The 24758-nt window shown below is 33.8% G+C and overlaps 1 protein-coding gene and 1 pseudogene across 1 annotated transcript in view; one reads left to right on the top strand and one right to left on the bottom strand.

Moving 5' to 3' along the window:
• The first annotated feature begins 316 nt into the window (after positions 1-316).
• LOC110264090 (mitogen-activated protein kinase 9-like) lies at positions 317-12724 on the top strand (annotated as a pseudogene).
• A 3141-nt stretch (positions 12725-15865) lies between these two features.
• LOC107647123 (protein FAR1-RELATED SEQUENCE 5-like) overlaps positions 15866-24758 on the bottom strand; it is a 40843-nt gene continuing 31950 nt past the window's right edge. Inside the window, exons 5-6 of the mRNA XM_016351245.2 lie at positions 16442-16522; positions 15866-16213 (exon numbers count right to left, since the gene is read on the bottom strand). Of these exons, the coding sequence (XP_016206731.2) occupies positions 15866-16213; positions 16442-16522 (429 nt within the window). The remainder of the gene's footprint in view (positions 16214-16441; positions 16523-24758) is intronic.

Genomic DNA, 24758 nt, shown 5'->3' with positions numbered 1-24758 from the left:
ACTGCAACAGTCCCTTTTTTTGTTACAAATTCTTTTTGTTTCAAAATTCTAATTTTTTGTGACATTTTTTTGTAGCGAAGGCTGATAAAAATCTTTTGAGACTGGCTGTAGATCAGGAGGTTTGCATAACCTGTTTTGAGGCTTTGTTTATACTTTATATTGAAAAAAGATGTAATTGTTCATGCTATTTGACTATTTGTTTATCCAATGACAAAAAGAAGAACTCCATGCTAAAATTATCCGGCTTGAAAAATAATTGGATATGAAACAAAAATTGGAGTTGGAGATTCACCAACTAAAAAGAAAATTAAATGTCATGAAGCACATGAAAGATGATGGAGACTTTGAAGTTTTGAATGTGACGGATATTTTATATAACGAATTAAGAGATAAGGAACAGTCACTTCGAGAGATAGGGACATTGAACCAAGCACTAATTGTTAAAGAGCGTAAGAGCAATGATGAGCTGCAGGATGCTCGAAAAGTATTGATTAGTGTAAGTTTTTGTTTTCCTTGATATGCGCATATTGAAAAGTATTCCAAAGTGCATATTTTTTTGAACTACACTGTAAGTGCATCTGTTCAATCAAGTCCTTTTTTTTAATACTTTAATATATGATTTTTGGTTGTCATTGGAATATGACCTGGTCATTTTATAAACACAGGTTTTGCTTGTTGTCAGCTCAATAAATTCTTATATGAATCAGATAAGATATTAACTGATTGATGAAACTATCCTGTATGAACCACAATTAAAGAAATAAAAATTTCCTTGTAGATGAAATATACTTTGTTTTAAATTATGGCTTCTTTTATAGTGCATTCTTTCTCTTCTTTTTTTTTTGCCAAAAATTAAATTTATTTAGTTAGAAATCAAGGTAACAAAGTAACTCCATTAAAGTCAAAACTTATTTATTTGATATTTAATTAACATGTCACCCAATTGATTATTTCTAATTCATAGGTCTCTAAAATTGTACCTGTAGAAAAGACCAGCATTGCTGGCTTGTAATGGTGCAACAGTCATATTGTGTCGATATCCAGTTCTCGTCTGTTACCTGACTTGTGGCTCATGGATTTTTATGCTCTAAGCATTGAAACTTCCTTTCCATTCTCCATGCTTTCTTATATTTTAAATGTTTCAGGGAGTTAAAGACGTGTACTCGTGGCAATATTGGTGTGAGGAGAATGGGGGAACTTGATATTAGACCGTTTGTTGAATTTATGAGGAAAAGATATAATGATGAGGAAGCAGAAGAAAGAGCTTTAGAACTGTGTTTATTGTGGGAAGAGTATCTTAAGGACCTAGACTGGCATCCCTTTAAAATCAACACAATTGATGAGAAACATCATGTGCCCTTTGCTAATCTTATAGATCTATTGAAATATTTTTTTTCTTGATATCGATCTTCAGTCTTAATAGAATTTGTATCTTTCTTTTACAGTTTTGCTAAAGGGCATTTGTTCACGTGTTTAATGTAGAAATAATTTATTAAAAAAAACTAAAACTTTGTAGTTTCCAATGCTTTTATAGTGTATTTATTGAAGAATTTTTTTTAAAGATTTCTACTCTATGTAACCCAATGCCCTTCGTTTATTAGCATTTCATTTATCCCATTTTTTTATTGATGGATGAAGGTAATAAATATCCATGATAGCTACCTTTCTTGAAACAGGAGATGAAGAAGAAGTTTTAATTCATGTAACCTAAGGGTTGTTTGTGAATTGCGTTTGGAAGAGAAGGGAGGGGACGAAAAAGCTTGTAGTGTCAATTTTACACCCTTCAAAACCCTTCCTTCCCCATAACTAGCCAACCTCTAGGTTTATCTTTCCCCTTCAAATTTGTCATGAGCTGCTATCCTTTATCTTTTCCCATGATATTGCACCGCTTCTAACTATTAAAATTTTTATTTAGTACAAGATATTAGACTGCATAAGTTTACAATTTGAAAATTAAAATCTTGACATGAATAAATGAAAATCTTGGTGAAATACGCATTGGAACCTGAAGTTGTATACTTAATTGACAATTCAGTGTCCTTTTTGGATTTGATGAATGAGATGCAAAAGATCATAAGTTCAAGCTAAACCAGATTAATAGTGAAAAAAAAAAAGGGATGACAAATAATTAGCATTTAACAATTTTTTACTGGAAAAATCTTCAAAGTTCATCAAACAAAGCACTCTTGTAGCAGAACTAAATTAGAGATTATGAAATTTCAATATAACATATACAACTAAATAATGCAGTTTGGACTAAGAAACATAAATTTTTACGGCGTGGTTTGTTTTGATTTTAAACTAAAAAATTTTATCCAATTCAAATACTAATTTTAGTTATGGTAGGGTTTGGATTGGATAATTTTTAATATACAATTTGATTCAATCTAATCTAATTTTAAGTGGTTTGAATTTGATTAAATTTAATATTTATCATGCTTAGTCTTCATTTTTACATACGTTAACCCAATATTTATCATACTTAACCCAATATCTTTTGAATCTGTCTGAATCTAAACACCCCTACTTGCCAATGAGCTGTAACTCACATGGCATATCTCCCCCTCCCTAATCCACCTTACCAAAAAAAAAAAAAACACCATTACCTGCCTGGTAATAATTATATCAGCATTGAGAATTATTTAAAGACATAATGAGCCAAGCTAAGATTATTTATCTTTTAAAACAAAGGAAAATGTGCCCATAGTACCAAAGAAAAATCGTAGATATCTTCTTATAGTGTACATAAGAACTTGACTTCACCTACTCCTATAAAAAATGGTCCATATCCAACCGGATGCTCCTGCTGGAAGTTTTTCTTCACATTTTCTTCAATTTTTTTTATGCTCAGTTTAAAGATTTCAAAAAATAAGTGTTGGAAATATATTATAATTATAACAAAAAAAGTTGACAATTTTTTCCAAGGCACATTCAGTTGATCAAGTACAATAATTGTAACGAAAAATCAACATTCTTAATTAAGTGATTGCTCATTCTGATTAACCAAAAATATTACTTGTCCAGCTTACAACACAGAAGTGGTTCAAGAAATCGAAATACTGGAGTGAAAATTAAGCTTCGCCTAAATTCAAATATAATTGAACTAAAGACAGAAACATTAATTTTCAAAAAGAGTCCATAAAAAATATAGTGCATAATAATTTTTTAAGTAAAAGAGATGAAACTAACAACTCTTAATAGTTAATATAAACTAAACATGACTACATGACAATTACGATTTTTTAATTTTTGTTTGAATCATTTTGTTTATACTTATTGTAATTCCTACTAGCAAAGTCAATGACATTATGCAGCATCAAGTTGTGGGGCCTTAGAATCAAATCCAACGGAAGTTGCATCCTTGTACCATCATTAACCTAAAAATTATAAATATTTTAGGTTACCAACAAAATTATATACACATTAGCAAATGAAGTACTATTTTTTTTAACAAAAGAAAATTACATCATATAACTATACGTCTTCCTGTAGTTTCTCATCCAGGTTGTCACCCATACCCCACAATCATTACTGTATTAAATAAGACGCGGTTAGCTTATGTAGATAAAAATTTCAAAGAGGAAAACATAAATACAGATATTCCTTATGAGCTAGGAGCTTGTTCTCCTGTTTCTAGCGTATCCACAAATGCAAAATCAAGTATCCTTGGCCTAAACGGAATGTTGTATTATAGAACGAGTCATACTTGAGCATATCTTCCAGATATTTTGCCTATTCAAATAGGAAAAAAATTAAATGCAGGACGATATTTGAAACCTTTAAAAAAATGTCATAAAAGTAAAAATGGAAAAAGTTAATTTACCAGCTTTACTATACTCTATCTCTTTCCCTCTTTATTTGAAGCAATTGGTAGGGAGTCTAGCAGAATTGTTTGATGATTGCACAAATAAAAAATAACCAGATACCAATGCGTGTTGTTCTCATTGACAGGTAAAAAAATTTAGTACCAACTTTCACGTATTAGAATATTACTAGATACAATTTTTTTTAAAAAAATAAAGAGTATAGATCAGTTCATAAAGATAAAGGCCATTAAATAATAAAAAAATAAAAATACAATAAATCATATACTTTTTTAGACCTTCATCAACTTTTTTCATGAATTCTTTTTGATAATATTTCAACAAAACTTCAATTTTGGTATCACATTCCAGTATGAATTGCTGAATTTAATAGTTAGGGGCTAAGTCGGTGACACCAATTAAGCAATAAGATAAAATAAATAAAAACTGTAACAAGCCTGAAAAAGACATTGCGTACCGAAAACACAGCTGGCAAATACCAATGTGTTTGACATCCTATTTCTTTCTCCTACATGGTTAGCATAGTAGCCACCAAATCCAACACCTATGTGGTAATTAATAAATTTATTAGGAATCGAAAGTATGCTAGATATAGTAGTTTAATTATGCACTTACATCCCATGCACCCAAGCCTTGGGAATTAATGACTTGAAATTATCACGAGTTCCGCTAAATTTGTTTGTTGTCGCCAATACCTCATCACTACAAGCACGAATCACATTAATATTGTACTTTTTTTAAATTTTAGTAAATAGATAATGAGATATTTAACCTTCTTTTATTTGGTGCAAACACATAAGTTGCCATTTTAATATCTAAGTCATCCAAATCCATGTATGCAGGAGGCTAAAATAAAATCGGGATCCACTGCAAAATAAAAATATTGGTGAGATTACTAAGTTATGTAACCTTAGATGATTGACGCAAACACTTGTGATATGAGGACTTATAGATGGCCATTCAATTCTTTGTTTATTTTGCTCGATTTTTTTCTGGTTTAGAGTAGGCATACTAATAGAATATCCACTTGGTGTACTCTTTTTTAAGAGTGCCTTTTGCTCCTCAGTTAGAGATTTGTGTGAGGTCCCTGTGTAGTTTTTTTATTTTTTGAAAATTTTTCTTTAATGGAGCCTGTATTCACACCAACTATATTTTTAGACAAATGTGAATTTCAGACAATTCTTCTCTTGGCCGTAGATATCTTCTTATCGCATACACTTGTTTTCTTTGAGGCTTTCTTATTTGTGCCAAAGTCAGACTGATGATGTTGTGGAGACTTTAGCAGTTTAAGAATTTCATCTGTATCTCTTGGATTAATAGATTGAAAAGGATATAAGAGAGTAGGAGGTTAAAAATTTGTGACAGTTGGACCTACAATAAATGATGGTGGAAATATGTTGTATAGTGATGGATGCATGGTTGTCGAAGATTGGTTAGAATATACTACAGTAGTATAAAAACCGGGATACATAGAATAGAAAAATTGGGGTATGTGAGGTATATGGTTGAAGAACGGATAATGTAAGAGTTGGTTATCAATAGCATTAATGCTAACCTCTCTTGTGTCTCTTTTGTTCTCGCTACGTTGAGGTGATCCGGATGATTCTCGCTTACCCATGTCAAGCACTCAAGCATATATGTAACACAATTAGAATTATAATGTGAATATAATTTGCTAATGACATGTTAAAATATGTCTTTATATATAGTTCAAATTTTTATTTGTTCCTACTTTATTTTTGAGAAACTATTTTTTAAAAAAATTTTACTATTTTATATTTATATCATATCATATAATTATAAGGTATGTGCATTGTTAGTGAGTGTAATTTAAAAAATTTACTATTTAAAGTAGATATTATTTTTATAACTTAATATTAATCTTCGTGACAATAAATATATAATTTTAATAATAAATATATTACTTTTTAAAATTGCATATTATTTAAAACTTATTATTTTTATTTAGATTATTATCATAGTATATATTATTATTGAAATTTACGTGTAATAAAAACATAATTTTTTATAATAAATAAATATTTTATTTAAAATTATATATAATTGAAAATTTATTTTAAATATCTAGAAATTATTTATGGTAGATATCAATATTCAGACTTAGATTAAATATATAATTTATTTAAAAATAAAATCTGTATGATTCATTTTGATTATAACACTAATCATATTGTCAATAATTGATTGAATTTATATTTAATATAGATTCACCTTAAATTGATATATAATAACAACTCTCTTTTATCCTTGTTATTTATTCTTTCTAAAACACATAAAATCATAAGCTAATTACAATGGTAAAAACACGTCGAAATAATCGAGTTGCTTCTGTTGAGGCAAGTTCTATGAGTAGGGTTTGGTCAATCACTCCCTTCTCACTCTCCACGGTCATGAGTAGGGCTGGGCAAAAAAATCCAGATTTTGAATTTTAAACTAAATTCAAACCAAACCATTTAAAAAAAACCAATTTTAAATTAAAAAAATCCAAACCAAATTGAATCTCTTTTATAGTTTGATTTTCTAATCCAAACTATTTAAACAGTTTTAAATCCTGATCCAAATCCATATCCAAATTAAAATCCAAAATTGAAAAAAAAACCCATAATCTAAGACTGAATTGGTGAATCCACAATCTAGTTTCATAAGCAAAACCATGTTAATGGTCTTTTCTTCTTCGGCTCTTCCCTCTTGGTGCTTCCTTACACATTTGCCATCCTCGTCTTTTGGTTTTGTTGTCGCCGACTTGCCGTCACAGGTGTGGGCAACCGGTTTTCCTTCTTGCTTCTGGGTCAGTGGATCAAGGATCTGAAAGCCGAGTTTGCTTTGCTCTATCTCACCAAGGTCACTGGTCTTTTCTCTGTTTACTTTGATGGGTTGCTTTCTTTCTGAATTAATTTTGGTGGTTCATGGATTCTGACCTATTTCTTGTTTTGTGAAAAGGGGTTTTTGTTTTTGGGTTGGTTGAGTGTGTGTGTGGTGTTTTGCTCTATTTTATCTTTGTCTGAAGGTGAATCTTGGGTGCTGCTATTCTTTGATTGTTTCTATGTACTCTTTTTCTCTTCATGTTATTTGGTTTAATACTTTGGATGACTCTTTGGGTTGTTTTGTTGTTTCTAAAGTTTTAGTTTTTATTGAAATTTACATGCCAAGTAGAGTAATCTGTAACTGGGATGAGGATTGAAGCTGTTAGTTATGAAATTTGTATCTCTTGCAACTCTGTGATGATGTAATATAATATTCATACAACTATTCAAGATTGTCCCTTCTATAAATTGCGTCTATTGTTTTGTCTTAGAACCTTTTGTAATGGAAAAATGATACAATCCTATAATCCACTATAAGTTATCAAACATACATTTGAAACATGCCTAGATCAAAACACTATAAGTTAACATCAGTTTATGAAATTGTCTACCTACCACAAGACAGATTAAGGGAAGGATGATTCTTCATTTTCAGCATTATTTGTGCATTTTTCCCAGCTCAATACATGTTTAATTAATGCTTTTCCTCTACCATGTTGCATATTATTAGTTGTAATTTCTATCTCATTAGCATGTGAAATCAGTTTCTGCAAATTGGTTTATAAAAATACACATTAAAAATTAGTGGTTTTGCAGAATCTTGTGTCTTTCAAGTGGGATTGATTAAAAATTTCTGGTAACCCTTTTTATTTTGATTATGTGATCTCAAAAACTAGCAATGACAAATCAGAGTTCAAATGCACAGTGTTTTTGGTTAAAAATTGATTTTAAAACTGAATTTTTGGTTTAAAATATCTTGTTTTGAGGTTAAAAAATCTGGTTTGAATTTTTGGGTGTTTATTGTGAATTTCAATTTGTCATTTGATTAATATCTCATTATTATCTCTATTGTTACATCGTTATTATTTTTTTCTTTATCGTTACAGTGAACAGTTGGAAAAAGTAACTTTGGATTCATTAGCCAATTCAATTGGTCAATTGACTTAACTAGTTCAATCTATTGTTCAACATTTGGAAAATAATGTCAGCTCCCCCTCTAAGGTGTTTAAGGCCCTTGGTTCCGATTCTAATACTCTTACTCAACAAGGTAGTGCGTCGAGTAATCCATTGTTGCTATGCTCTATTGAGAAGGCAAAAACGGATTTGTCTATTGCTAAAAAAAGAAGAAGAAACTCACTTGCTCCAAATATTGTTCTTGGATTAAAGCTGCCTATTGTGAGTACTAAGTAATAAGTAGTTTAGTTTTATTGTTGTTGTTGTTTCTGTTGTTGTTGTTGTTGTTGTTGTTGTTGTTGTTGTTGTTGTTGTTGTTGTTTCAATAGTAATAGTTTTTTTTTATATTTAGTGGGTGCACGTATCTTTTAGACCAATAGCTTCGATGGGTTTGGACGATACTGAACTTGCAATTGCAGCATACTTGTATGGTGATCAATTGGTAGATAAGTAAGTAAATTTAATAAGCATATTATTTTTTAACGGCGTTGTGGATTTTTTTAGCTATTTTTGTTTATGTTAATTTATCTTTGGCAACGATGAGGAGGATATAGTATTTTCAGGGCTTATAGCTCGCATAGATGTATTCAAGAGTTTGATGCCAGGCAAGCCAATTGTTTCTCTTGTGCTAGACTTAATAGGAGATATAATGAAATCAGAGTTGACCAGAGAAAGTGGTTATTGGTTTTTACCTCCAGTTTTTGCGGTAAGCATATCAGAGAAATAATACTAAAATAATGCTGGTATTTGTTATTTTTATTGCGCATATAAACAAGTGGCAAAAATGATGTAGTTGTCAAAGAAGACAAAAATGGATCCTAGCTGTCTGCCATCTTGCATCACAGATGTTTATTTGGGCAAAATTGACTGCTTAAAAAGAGTAAGAATTGTTGCATGTACCATATAACATAACATAATACTTGTTATTCAAGAAGTTTATATCATTTTTAAATTCAAATTAGCAAATATGGGTATGAAATAAATTTAATAACTAAAATGACTTTCTCTTGATTCGGTGTTTATCCCTGTATCTGAGACTATTGACGAAGATCATCAACACTGGTACCTCGTAGTGATCGATCGTATTAAAAGACAAATCATTTTGCTAGACCCATTGCCCATTGAGAAACAGTTCAAGTGAAAGAGGACAACCTTGAAATCAGTAAATACATTTTATGTTTTTTTGTTAATTATCTAGATATATGACTAAAAAACTAAACTCTGACATAGACTTAAACAGGCCATTTTTTTGGACGAAGTATTAGAAGATCGTTCATTCTATGACTTTGAGACCACTTCGAATCCGATTTCTTCAGAATTTGAATTTGAAGAACAGGAGGGCCTTCCCACCCTCGAAGATGGATCGTAAGATAATATAATTAGTAGTTATTGGTATAAAATTTATTCATTATATAGTACTCTAATATATCTTGCTCGATGTGTAGAAATGACACGGGTGTGTCAGTTTTAAGTTGGATGATAGCTTGTTTTGAAGATGAAAATTTTAATATAAAGATAATATTATACACTATATTTTTTTTACTCATTCTTTCTTTGATATTTAGGTAGTTAAGCATAATGTGTAAATGTTAATATTTTATTAGGTTGATGATGGGAATCGAATGAAGATTGCAGTCTCACTCGTGTCGAGAAATCATAATATGATCGAGTATAGGGTCAAAAGAAATGCCTTTGAAAATCTTAAAAAGTTATATAGTAATCACCATCTTGATAATTATGAATTCTCGCAAGATTAGATTTATAACATTCCCTTTTTGTTATTTTCTTGTGGGCATATAAACCTTCCAGTGACATACGCATTATATTTTATTTACGTTTGTGTTCGTATTTGTTTGCCGGATTATTTAATGTCTCCATTTGACTAGAGATATAAGTATTGTTATTTTTAAAGGTGGATTTTCTTGGCCATCATTATTACTTCTATGTTTTATGATTTTTTATGATTTTTCTACTAGTGGTGCTCGCTATTATGCCATTTTGACATTATGATTGATTTGATCATAATTAGATAGATTCAGAATCAATAGATATTAGCTAATAGTAGTATCTTTGATATATGAATTGAGCTATGTTGGGTTTGAGGTGAAGATTTTTTCTTTTACTTTTGTCTTATCTTATTTATTTATTAGCTCTTTAGGATATTTCTTTGCATTTTGATCATTCCTTCTTGATCTGAGAGTTGTAGTGCAAGTGTGGTTTTCCCTTTTTTTTGGGGTTTCAAAGTGAAAGTGGGAGTTCGGGTGATTTGGATTATACCCGAAAGAAGGGGCTGGTTGATGCAGTTTTTGCTTAAATAATTAAAAGTTCTTTTATGGTTAGTTTTAAAGATGCTGCATGATCAGAAAAAAAAGGTAAAGTTACTCAACTCATATGTATATTTAGATTTACATGTATGTATCTTAATATGTTTTGGATTGGTGTTTTGTATTTTTTTGGGGAGGAATTTAGTGAATATTGAGGGGGTAGGGAATGATATGTGTGGTGACTTGTGAATGTATCTATTGCCTATGTATGAATTTATACTCTTTTGGTGATTGAAATTTTGTTCTTTTATACAATATAGTATTTTGTTTTTACTGTTTTAGTTGTGCGCTAGATATGGGAATTGCGTGTGGTTAATAAATAATAATTGGTCTTGCAAATGTTTATGCTTCCTTGCCATATACTAAATACTTTAGTTGGTTTATGAATCTACTTGTGTGTCTTTCACTGATGTATTATCCTTCACTCAGTAAATCACTATTGCCTGAAACCATTTTCTTTCCAGTATACACCAGCTATAGACATATGGATCACTGGCTGCATTTTCGTAGAACTTTTGACTAGAAAGCCTCTTTTTCCTGGGAAGAATGTTGTCCATCAATTGGATCTCATGACTGATCTTCTTGGAACACCATCTCTTGAAGCCATTGCTAGGGTCTGTTCTTCAGTTTCCCTTCCTCTTTGCAGTCTTGTGTATTTTAGTTTTTACTTAATGCAACCTTGGTTGCATATTAATAGGTAAGGAATGAGAAAGCTCGGAAATACTTGAGCAGCATGCGCAAGAAGAAGCTAGTTCCTTTCTGCTAGAAGTTTCCTAATGCAGACCCCCTTGCTCTTCGTTTATTAGAAAGAATGCTGGCCTTTAAGCCTAAAGATCGGCCTTCTACTGAAGAGGTTGAATTCTAAATTTTCATCTGTCTTTAGTTCAGTTTCTTTGGTAATCTTTTATTAACCTATGATCCTATGTATGATATTGTTAGGCGTTAGCGGATCCATATTTTAAAGGCTCGGCCAAGGTTGAGAGAGAACCTTCTGCCCAACCAGTTACAAAGATGGAATTTGAGTTTGAGAGACGCAGGATAACAAAGGAAGATGTACAAGAACCTATATACCATGAGATTCTAGAGTATTATCCAAAAATGTTAAAAGAATTTCTAAAGGGAGCAGAGCCAACAGGTTTCATGTATCCTAGGTATTGTTGTCTATGGCTGTAGCCGAACTCTTATTTCATCCTTATTCTTTGCATTTCTTTAACCACTCAATACAATTTTTTATAATTGGCTATTCCCTAAATATCTCTATGTAACAGTTTGAATTATTAACCGTAAGTCATGCCATATTTTTTGACTTTTTCTTAGTATTTAATTCCCCATGCAAGTGGACTTCGAAGGTAGAAGTTCTTTTGTAAATAATTAATGCTGAATGAGTATTTAGGGTTGATAAATCTTTTTTTTTTCTGTTACTTTACTTGATTGTATGTTTGTTCAAATGTAACAACCAAAGTTTTGTGCTTAATGGGATTGTAAATTTGACTTTTCAATCTGTTTCTATTTTGGCTAGATGTCCTTTGTTTATTTTTTATACCCCAATTGGTCCAACATGTCATGTTAGCCATTGAATTTTGTTTTCCCTTTTGTGCTTTGGTGCTGTATTTTTTACCCTAACACCTTTTTCATCAGTGCTCTGGACCACTTCAAGAAACAATTTACATATCTTGAGGAGCATTACAACAAAGGTGGAACTGTTATTCCACCGGAGAGGCAACATGCATCTTTACCTAGGTATATTAATTTTGTTTATACTTGGAAGATGTTGCTTTGGGTATCGTAGTTTTACCTCGTCAGGTCATTCGTTCACTTCAGAGTGCACATACTCCATAGTTTGATTATACATTCTCTTCTAGTTTAGGTGTCATTGATGATATATTAATGAAGACTTTTTGGCTGAGTGTTTTAGTTTGCTCCTATAGAAAATCCCTTGGAATTGAAAAAAGGCAAATAAATAGAAAGAAAGTATCCAAACTTGGGAATCTATCATTATCGAAAAGAATTTTGGTGGTTGATGATAATGCAGGGAATAGAAAAGTTGCAAAAGGTGTTTTACAGAAATATGGGGCAACAGTTACTTATGTTGAGGGTGGCAGGGCTGCTCTTCAGATGCTTAAGCCACTGCACAATTTCGATGCAGGTTTCATGGATCTCCAAATGCCAGAAATGGATGGGTAATTGATTTTTCTATTTTCACAATTCTCAGTTTCTTTCTCGCTTTTGAATGCAATGAATCTTCTATAGTTGCCCCCATAAGAACAGGTGACTGGTCTTATAAGTCTACTTCTTATTGGAGAAAAACACATTTAACAAACCTGATTTGTAATTGATTGAAATCAAATTTAGGTTGTAAACTTGTTTTACTTATAGAAGATTTTAATGACCTACTACTTAGACTATTCAAACCTGAACTAATTTTTCTCTAGGTTTCTACACTGTTGATAGTGATTAGGAAGAAACTGCCTTATTCTGTGATCATTTTGGAAAACTTCCTTATTCTGTGCTCATTTTGGAAACTACCTTATTCAGTTTATTTGGGGGTGAATCTAATAATGCAATTCCAGAGATTTGATCTGACTTGTTCACTTCTAATGGAGAGCTAAAAGAGCAACCTATGCCACAGAAGTTCTCAAAGCAGTCTACAGATGCACAATCTCAGCATGCACCAAGATCCGACACTGAATATGAAATTCCTCAAGAGGATAGTGCCGGCTATTCCTTGACTGCAAAGCATGCATTACTAGATGGAGAGGAGAACTTGAAGAAGGTTGATAGTTTCTCAAGGTGAATTACTAAAGAACTTGCAGAGGTGGATGATCTGCATCTGTAGTCTTCTCCTGGTATTTCATGGAGCACAGATGAGTGTGGGCATGTAATAGATGATACATCATTGAACCTGTCCTTATCCCAAGATCAGTTGTTCAGCATAAATGAATGAATTCTCTCACACTATTCATTGAACCTGTCTGCTATTGTACATTATTATAAGTGAAGAATGGTTTTACTCTTTCTTGCCAAGAAACTACTGGTTATATTTACTCCTTTTCCTTGTTCTCTGCTAAGCTTGGAAATTTACTAATGCTATTATTTTTTTTGCCCTCCTTTTTTTTTTCTGTCTTTTACTGTGGTGCCAATATTAGATTCAAATGTTGTCTGATTTAGCCATTGATGATAATACAGATTCATAAAATTCCAGCTCTTAGAAACCACTGCTGACGTTGAAGAAAGATGCAACCCTTTAAAAGATTGAAGTAAAACATACTCTATAAAATGAGTAAAGAAGATAAATTCATTTTTGTTTATAGAACCAAGGGAAATGCCATCCTGTAAATTTTCTCATTTAGACCTTTTTAGTACTTGGCTACATTCTTTCATGAAAATAACATGCAATTTTTCTCAATAACAAGATGGGAGGGAGGCATCGTTTTATTCTCCAATTGACAGCTTTTCGCCATTACAATTGTGATATTACACTTCTTTCTTGTAACTCCGAAATTGAAGATCAATTTTTGTAAGATATAACCGCTGATCTTGTAATATAATTCACCCGTGGAAGTAACATGCTCCTTTTTAAGTATTATATTTTATCCAAAATGATTTACAAAATTTATAAACCTAACAGGCCAATAGTTTCAGAAAAAAGATTGAGAGATGCACCAAATGGATTGCTTACATAAATGTCAACAGAAATTAAATACTCAGGTAGTTATTAGCTATCAAATAAGTATTGATCGTTCTTCATTGCCATTATTGCTGAATCGGCGACATCTCACCCTAAAAAGATAAATCTTCATCTCAGAATTTTTGTTGAAAAATAATTCACAAATAAATCCTCTAAAGTGATCTGATATATGTATAATAATTAATAAGGGCATTTATATTTGCTAAATGCATCCGTATTTTTGCTTGTTGCCCTCAGATGTTGAGATAAAGAGTGAGTAAAGATTTTCCAAAACCTTTACACTTCAAAATTACAAACCACCACTTTATTATACACCCAATTCCTCTCTATTACACTATTAAAATAAAATATCGTTAAAAAAAAGCATGTGTAGTTTTGATATACCTCAAAAGGTATGAATGTAATTTACTGTTATTATTAAGATTATTATTTGGTTAGAAAAGTAGGATACTAAGATCGAGCTAACAACAGTTAAACTGAACAGGTGCAAATGCCTCTTTAATAATGTAAATCCAGGGCAATGAAATAGCACAATGTCCTAAATTGACATTTATTCACATTATAACAGTAACAGTTAAGTTATTAAGGTATTAAAATTTACAATTCTGACCTACAATACAAGCATCCTGAAAACAAGAGGGCTAGATCATGCCAACAAGAACTTAAGAAATGCAATAGACCCTATTATGATAGGATGGTTCAAACACTTCTCATATTAACTTAGACTGAAACACAAATACAATGGCAAATACTATTTATCCTCCATTTTAAACGACTCTAATCGTTTGATTCGTTCATCGAGCTTCTTCATCACTTCGGGTTCTTGCTTCTTCCTTTGCTTTGATATCGTATTGGTTGTCATGGAACCTATCAATTTTTCTTCTTTATAAGCCACATGCTATTGATGATTTTAATTTTCACTTATAAAAAGTGTATTATAGGTAGAACACAGAAGCTTCAATTTTGAAAAAGAGAATAAGCATCATGCAAGTTACTAATTCTTAAAAATTTGACTTCTAATGCCAGGAGAAGAATAGATCAGATGAATAAATGAAGCCAGACGAAAATAGTTAATCCTCAAAGATAGTTAGTATCAAATTCTAAGTTGTTATCAGAACTTTCTCTTCTATATGAGGGGAAAAATAATCCAGAATAAGAAGGAAGAGCAGATCAAATCCACCTGATAATATCCAACATCAGAATCACAGAAAGAATAAACAACAAGAACACGTCTAAGAGCAGCATGTCCCTCGGGAGTGTCCAACCATGGATGGCCAGGAAAGGTCTGTGGCAGATCCTGTATAGATGCATGAAGAATTATTAGAGAAAGGGATATATAATCAACAATTTTAACATGCATAAATTAAAAATTCCAATTGTTCTGAACTAACATTAATTACAATAACCATTTGAATGGTCGCATTAAACACCCTAACTTCCTTTTAGACCTTTACAAAATGTAAAACCCTACGCAAAGCTGATACATATTCTTCAAACTGTACTGAATATCACACAAATTCCCCTCTTTTCCTGCTCAGCATATACTCACAGCTGCATTTTGATAAAGTTCTGGAAACTGCTTGATTGGCACATACTCACAGCATATACTCACTTGGTATGTTCTAATTACAATGGAGCATGCTCAAATTAGTTATTGTTGTATAGTTGTCGAGTATTTTACATCATATGGAAGGTTCTGAATAGCAGACTGGCGAAACAAAGTATCATAATGCTGCATTTATGAAGCATTTTTGTTTCATCCTGCAATCTTATTTCTATCATGTTAAATAATAATTTCTGTATCAATTTTATAGGTATTAAGTTTCCTAACTAAGAATCATGAAAAGAAAACAAATTTTTGTATCAGTTTTCTGCTCAATAATTCGAACACATCTATGAACGAGCATAATAAATAGCCTATTATGTTAACGTCACAAAAGTCTATGATTCAAGATCCTATACCAAAAAAATGTAGAAAAGTTAAAGTATAATCTATATATATATATATATGTATATATATAGATTATAACTCTATGACTTTTTGTTGTTGATGACATCATTCAAAAGTCTAGCCCATATATTCCAGTCACTGGGTCCACTAGAATACGGCGAGATATGGGACAACTGAGGATATGATGTAATTCCGGCAGTAGAAGGATATTGGTTGAAGTGTGCCATGCCATTTGGAACAGGATGAAAAGGAATAGGGAGGACTCCACCATAAGGTTGATAAGGATGGACCACTGGATAATGATGCATAGGATATTGTAGCAATCCTGATTTCTTGGTTGTGGCTGCACCTGGAACTTCCTCCACTTCTATTTCTGGTGTGTTGGTCTTATCTTTTAATGTCCCTTGAGTTAGAGTGATTTCTTCCGTCTAAACATAAATCATAATTTTCAAATAATTACGATACAAAATTTAAAAAAAAACCTTGTCAGACAAGCTAGAGTCGAGTAAGACTTTTCTCAAAGTGTTGACCTCACTCTCCCTTAATCTCTCAATTGAACTTATGGTATTGGATTAAAATAATTTAAATTCAAACAAAGACTTTAATTTTCCTTCTTGAATTATCTAATATAAATTATTAGATATTCGAAATGTTACCTTCTGTCGACCTTTTTTTCCATTTGCTCTAATCTTCGGTGTCTCTGTCAATTTAGATACAGACTTCTTACTTTTACTACCCTTGAATTTTTTGTTATAGAAAAATAAGAAATAATATAAGCACTTGATAAACCACTATTTTATGGTTTATCTTGTGTTCAATTGAGTGGTTTTATCAAATCTTTGCCCACTTATTCATATGATTTGCATGATTTTACAATTCCTTCCTAGTGTTATTCTATAGTTGAAAAACTTGCTTCCTAGAATATTTAATCTGTGTATTTTAATTCTCCTTTATACCATTCGATGCCATGATCCGTGTGTTATGTGTTTCAGGTTTTATAGGGAAGGAATGACTTAGAGAATGGAGAGGAAGCTTGCAAAAATGGAAGGAACACAAGAAACTAAGGAGATAACCAGCGAGCATCGACGCGCACGCATGGCTCACGTGAGCGCGTGATACGGAAAAATTTATAGTGACGCGTGTGCGTGCCTGACGCGTACGCGTGGATTGGAGTTTGCACAAAGACGCGCACGCGTGACTGACGCGTACGGTGACATGCGTGATCTACAGAAATAACAGAAAATGCTGGAGGCGATTTCGGGCCGAGTTTTGACCCAGTTTTCAGCCCAGAAACACAGACTAGAGCCAGGGAACATGCAGAGACTCAACACACATTCTCATTAGCATAGTTTTAGTTTTTAGATATGAATCTGGAGAGAAATTACTTTTCTCTAGGTTTTCTTTTACATCCATAGTTTCATAGTTTATTGCTTTTGCTTTGGATATTGAAGAGTCATCACCTCCGTTGAAGATACTATTCTAGTTTGTTTTCTTACTCCTTTATTATTCCATATTCTTAATTCTTGTTTAGAGTTACAATTGGATTATTTTTAGAATTTATTAATGCAAAGGATTACTTTTACTTTTAATTGAATCGTAATTATTGTCTATCATGTCTTCCTTTTATTCCTTATTTAATTCTATGCAAGTAATTCTCATGTCAATGGGGGTAGATTCCCAACTTGACATGGGGTTGATTAAAAGGAGACACTTGAGTTTGAATGCTCAAGTGATTAGTTAAATTAGAAGTTGTTGGCTAATTCTGTATTTACTAACGCAATACCTTCCCAATGGAGAGTACTAGGATTTGCGAATAAGAGTTAGCTCAATCACTTGACTTTCCTTTATTTAGTAAGGGTTAACTAAGTGAAAATAACAACCTCTTTACACTACACTTGAGAGAATTCCAACAAGGATAGAACTTCCAATTAATCATTCCCCCAGTCAAGGCCTTTTATTTTGAATATTATAAATCTCTTTTAATTTTCACTGCTTTAATTTACAATTATTTATTTGCCCATTGCCCAAACTCAAAATTACTCAGAAAACTTCTGATTAATAAGATAGCACCCTTTTGTCAACTCGTTGGAAGACGACCTGTGACTCATACTCCCAGTATTTTCATTCTAAACTTTTGTGACAACTTTTCTAAATTGATGAGGCAGATTTTTTCTAGTTAAGAGCTATACTCACAACGTATTTCCTATATTGATTTCTTAATCGGCCGATGATAAACCACTATTTCATGGTTTATCTTTTGTTTAATTGAGTGGTTTCATCAAGTCATCACCCACTTATTCATACTAATTGCATGATTTTATATTTTTCCTCCTAATATTGTTTTATGATTGAAAACTTGCTTCCTAAAGAACTTTAATTTATGTATTTTTAATTCTCCTTTATACCATTCGATGCCGTGATCCGTGTGTTAAGTGTTTCAAGCTTTATAGGTCAGGAATGGCTTAGGAAATGGAGAGGAAGCTTGCAAAAAGGAAGGAACACAAGAAACTAAGGAGATGACCAGCAAATACTGATGCGCGCGCATGGGTCACGCGAGCGTGCGGAATGGAAAAAATTGCAGCGACGCGTGCGCGTGCCTGACGCGTACGCACGGATTGGAGTCTGCCCGAATGATGCGAACGCGTGGACGATACGTACGCGTGACAAGGAAAATCGCTGAAAGATGCGAACGCGTGGACGACGCGTACGCGTGACCTGCGCGATCTGCAGAATTAATAGAAAACGCTGGGGGCGATTTCGGGCTGCGTTTTGACCCAGTTTTCGGCCTAGAAACACAAAATAAAGCCAGAGAACATGCAGAGACTCAACACGACACAGAGACACGACTTTACACATACACATTAGGATAGTTTTAGGTTTTTGGATCTGAATCTAGAGAGGAATTACTCTCCCTCTAGTTTCTCTTTACATTCCCAATTTATTGCTTTTGCTTTTGGATATTGAAGAGTCATTACCTCCATTGAAGATACTATTCTAGTTTGTTTTCTTACTTACTCTTTTATTTATTCCATATTCTTAATTCTTGATTAAAGTAATAATTGGATTATTTTCATGGATTGTTAATGTAAAGGATTACCTTTACCTTTAATTAATTTAATTTAATTTATCATGTCTTCTTCTATTATTTTTGTGAGCGTTATATTCATGTCATTGGAGTAGACTCCATACTTGACATGGGGTTGATTAAAAGGAGACATTTGAGTTGGAAGGCTTAAGTGATGGTAAAATTGGAAGTTGTTGGCTAGTTCTATATTTACTAACGCTAGACCTTCCCAAGGGAGAGGACTAGGATTTGCGAATAAGAGTTAGCTCAATCACTTGACTTTCCTTTATTTAGTAAGTGTTAACTAAGTGAAAACAACAACCTTTTTAATACTACACTTAAGAGATCCCAACAAGGATAGAATTTCCAATTAATCATTCCCCTGGTCAAGGCTTTTTATCTAGAATATTAATAATCATTCTTAGTTTTTATTGCTTTAATTTACAATTATTTAATTACTCGTTATTCAACTCTCAAACTCTCATGGAAATTCCTAATTAATAAAATAGCATCCTTTCTTGCAACTCGTTGGGAGACGACCTGGGATTCATACTCCCAGTATTTTTATTCTAAATTTTTGTGACACCCTTTTTAAATTGGTGAGGCAGATTTTTGCTGGTTAAGAGCTATACTTGCAATGCTGTTCTCTTATTAAAAATCTCTTAATTGGCCTAACTTTTTCCACGCACCAGTTTTTGGCGCCGTTGCCGGGAAGTTACAATTGTGTGCTAAATTATTAATTAGTGTAAATATTTTAATTTTAATTGCATATTTTATTTTTTTATTTTATTACCATGAGCTATATGTTTCTTTCATTGAATGACGCGTTCACTGCCTGATCCGAGCTTAGCTACATTTGATCCTGAAATTGAAAGAACTATTTCACGTATTAGGCGAGCTCGACGCAGGTTAGCCTCTGAGGGTGGTGAAGTGATTGTTATCGATTCACCAGTCTCATCTGAGGGCGAATCTGAACCGCCATTTGAGAGCGAAACAAGCTCCTTTACTACTGATTCAGTTAATTTACGTGCAGATAGAATGGCAGTACCTAGAGGGATTACTCTCCAGGAAGCTGGAGCCCCAAATTTTACACTGCAGCCGTATCAAGTGCATCATCCAACTCTGGCTGCAGATTTTGAACTGAAGACTACACTAATCAACTTGATGTCCAAGTTTCATGGTTTACCTACTCAGAAATCCATCAAGCATCTAAGGGATTTTCAGACAGCCTGTTTTACTGTTAGGCATCACGGTACGAATGAAACTTCTATTCTGTTAACTGCCTTTCAATTTTCTCTTGAGTGAAAGGCAAGGGAGTGGTACTACTCCCAACCTGAAGCGACTGTTACCAACTGGAATATGCTTAGGAGAGAATTTTTGGAAAAATATTTTCCAGCTAAAGTTACAGACAGACTGAGGAAAGAGATCTCCTGCATTGTTCAAGGAGAATCAGAAACTCTTTATGAGTACTGGGAGTGTTTTAAGAACCTTCTAGACGCATGCCCCCATCACATGATTGACAGGCTAGTGTTGATCATCTATTTCACTCAAGGTGTGAAGCCTCGGGATAAAACTACACTAGATGGTGCTAGTAATGGTTCTCTGAAAAAGTACAAGAACGCAGATGAAGCATGGCAACTAATCAGTAACTTAGCTGAGTCGACCAGGAATCACAGGCACAGGAATAGCCACCCAAAAGCTGTTGCAGAAATTTCCTCTAGCACTGAGACCTCTGCTCTTACACAGAGTATATGTGAAATGACCAACCTACTGAAGCAAATGCAGTTAAATCAACAACAAACTTAGCCTTCCCCACCACAACAAAGCCAATAGTTAGTTCCGCAAAGAGTATGCGGAATATGTGCTGATTATAGTCATTATACTGATGAATGCCCGCAACTCCAACAAGAAGACAACACTGTGGTAGCTACTCATAACTTTTATGACCGCCCGAATCAAGGATACAATCAACAAGGCGACAACTACAACCAAGGTAGCAACTATAACCAAGGATGGCAAGACAACTCCAACCAAAGTTGGAGAGATAACTCCAGCCATGGTTGGAGGGACAACTATAACAGAGGAGGCCGAGATAACAATGGAAACCAGAGGTGGAATAACAACAACAGACAGCAGAATCAGAACCAATCTTACAGAGCTCCTCACCTAAGGCAATCATAAGGACCCCAGCACAACCAACAACAGGTCCCTCAGATCACTTATCCCACTTCCCCATCAAATGATGAGATACTTCGTTCTCTTACACAAGGACAACAAGACATGCAGACCACACTAAACTCTACTCTAAATGGTCTGAATGCCACTTTACAAGCTCTCGCCCGGATAGATTCATTACCTACTTCTACTAATCAATCTTTAAACTCCAGTAGAATTCCTTCTCAACCCTTACCTAACCCCAAGGGTGGCATCAATGCCATCACTTTAAGGTCCGGAACCACACTGCCAGAGAGGAATTAGGAGGAGCCAAGCCCAATAGTACATGCCCCAGCTGAAGATGTGATAGAAGTAGAAGATGCTGAAGAGGAAGATAAAGCACAAGACAAGCTTGAAGAAGAAGTAGCTCAGCAAAGGAATGGACCACCAAAGGATACAGAAGCTGCAAATGGTGCCATTCCAATCCCATTCCCACATCTTGCAAGGAAGTCCAAAAAGCAGATGGAACTTGATCCCAAAGTGGTGGAAATTTTCAAAAAGGTTGAGGTAACTGTTCTCCTTTTTGATGTTATTCAGCAAGTACCTAAATATGCAAAGTTTCTGAAAGATTTATGCATTCATAAAGAGAAAATTAATGAATTAGAAACTATCCCTTTAGGTAGTTCTATATCTGCTTTAATGGGAGGTATACCTGAAAAATATAGTGATCCAGGTCCATGCATGGTTAACTATACCATTGGAGGTGTAATATTTTCTGATTGCATGTGTGACTTAGGAGCGTGTGTTAGTATAATGCTATTGTCTATATATAATACTCTAAGGCTCCCTCCCTTAAAAAAGTCGGCAGCTCGTTTTGTGTTAGCAGATAAAAGCATTATTACAGTAGTTGGAATTGCTGAAGATGTGTTAGTGAGCATTAAGGGGCTCACATTTCCCATTGACTTCTATATCCTGGAAATGTCCCCTAATGACTCAGGAAGACCATCATCAATCCTGCTTGGAAGACCATTCCTGAAGACCTCAAAATTCAAGCTGGATGCATTCTCAGGAACTTACTCCTTTGAGATAGATGGCAGAACAGTAAGTTTCAGTTTAAATGAAGCTATGAAGCACCCTCTGGAAGATCGTTCTATCTTCCAGTGCGACATCATTGATGAAACTATCGCTAAAGTTCACCAAGAATAATTAGAAAAGAAGCACATAGAGCAAGGTCCAAGTGTGGGGACACCCTCTGAACATAATGAAGACACTTTACCATTATCACTAGCCCCAGATGATCCAGAACCTAGCCATGAGCAGAAACTGGAATTGAAGCCCCTTCCTCCACACCTCAAGTATGCTTACCTTGAGGATAATCAGAAGTTCCCAGTTATCATTGCAAGGGAACTCACTTCTCAACAAAAGGAACAACTGCTTAGTGTACTAAGAAAGCACAAGAAAGCAATTAGATGGAGCTTGGCGGATATAGTAGGCATCAGTCTGCAAGTTTGTGAGCACATAATATATCTGGAAGAGGAATCAAAACCCATCCGTCAACCCCAAAGAAGATTGAATCCCACCTTCTTAGAAGTTGTCAAGAAAGAAGTAACTAGGCTACTTGAAACAGATATCATTTACCCCATCTCAGACAGTGAATGGGTCAGTCCAGTACAAGTGGTGCCCAAAAAGTCTGGAGTCACAGTAGTAAAGAATGAGCATGGAGAGCTCCTGACAACTAGAGTGCAGAATTCATGGAGAGTTTGCATTGACTATAGGCATCTCAACCAAGCTACTCGCAAGGATCACTACCCTTTGCCATTTATTGATCAGATGCTCGATCGCCTGTCAGGTAAATCCCATTATTGCTTTTTACACGGTTATACAGGTTACTTTCAAATTCATATAGCTCCTGAAGATCAGGAAAATACCACTTTTACATGTCCCTTTGGAACGTATGCATACAAAAGGATGCCTTTTGGCTTATGTAATGCACCAGCTACTTTCCAAAGATGCATGATGAGTATCTTTTCAGATCTTATTGAGAACTGTATGGAAGTATTTATGGATGATTTTAGCGTATATGGTGATTCATTTAACCTCTTCTTGGATAGCTTAGCTAGAGTATTAGACAGATGTGTCAGTTCAAACCTTGTATTGAATTTTGAAAAATGTCACTTTATGGTAAAACAAGGGATTGTTCTAGGACATGTTGTTTCTAATACTGGTATTTCTGTAGATCCAGCAAAGGTAGATGTCATTCTAGTTTACTGATAAACCACTATTTTATGGTTTATCTTGTGCTCAATTGAGTGGTTTTTATCAACTCTTTACCCATTTATTCATACTATTTGCATGGTTTTACATTTGCCTTCCTAATTATGTGCTTTGATTGAAAACATGCTTCTTTGGCCTTAAGTTACCTATGTTTAATCCTCTCTTATTACCATTAGATGCCTTGATATGTGTGTTAGGTTATTTCAGAGATTACAGGGCAGGAATGGCTCAGAGGATGGAAAAGAAGCATGCAAAAGTGGAAGAAATACAAGAAGTTGGAGAAATTGCTAAGCTGTCCAGCCTGACCTCTTCGCACTCAAACGGCGATAACTTTAGCTACAGAGGTCCAAATGATGCGGTTCTAATTGTGTTGAAAAGCTAACGTCTAGAGCTTCGATTTGATATATAATTTGTCATAGCTGCCTCGACGCCAGACGACGCGAACGTGTGAAAAACGCGGACACGTGACCTGGCAGAAACACAATCCACGCAAACGCGTGGACGACGCCTCCGCGTCACTTTGCCGTGACCTGAACGTAACAGAAATCACTGGGGGCGATTTTTGGGCTGTTTTTGACCTGGTTTTCGGCCCGAAAAACACAGATTAGAGGCTATAAAATGGGAGAATGCATCCATTCATGAACACAAGCTCATAATTCATAATTTTTAGTTTTAGATGTAGTTTTTAGAGAGAGAGGTTCTTTCCTCTCTCTTAGGATTTAGGATTAGGATTCCTCTTAAAGGAATCAGGATTTCAACTTTATTATTTCAATTTATTATTTCAACTTCTTCTCAGGTTCAACGTTCCTTTTATTTATTTTTCCAATTTAATTTATGAACTTTTCCATGTTACATTTGATATCTTTATTAGTACAATTTGAGGTATTTTAGAATTATGATTACTTTCCTTTATATATATAAATAATTTAGCTTTTTATATTCTTGGCTTTAATTGATTAACTGGAAGCTCTTGAGTTATCAACTATCCGTGATTGGTTGTTATGTCGGCTAAATTGACTGGTATTCCACTAACTCTAGTCTTTCCTTAGGAGTTGGCTAGGACTTGGGAATCTAACTAATTAGTTCACTTGACTTTCCCTTGCTTTCATAAGGGTTAACTAAGTGGGATTAACTTCCATTCTCATAGAAGTAACTAGGATAGGACTTCTGAATTTTCATACCTTGCCAAGAGATTTTATTATTGTTAATTTATTTTACTTGTCATTTAAATTACCTGTTCCTTACTTTCAAAACCCCCAATTTACAAGACTCATAACCAATAATAAGAACACCTCCCTGCAATTCCTTGAGAAGACGACCCGAGGTTAAATACTTCGGTTATCAATTTCAAAGGAGTTTGTTACTTGTGACAACCAAAACTTTTGCAAGAAAGGACTTTTGTTGGTTTAGAAGCTATACTTGCAACGGGAATTTATTCTGAATTCTAGACCACGCAAAAGTTCTCTCTTCATTTACCTTAC

Source organism: Arachis ipaensis, chromosome B6 (genome assembly GCF_059453495.1).
Source record: "Arachis ipaensis isolate K30076 ecotype BB chromosome B6, ASM5945349v1, whole genome shotgun sequence".
In the NCBI taxonomy this organism is placed as follows: Eukaryota; Viridiplantae; Streptophyta; class Magnoliopsida; order Fabales; family Fabaceae; genus Arachis; species Arachis ipaensis.
This window is presented reverse-complemented; position numbering and strand designations above follow the sequence as displayed.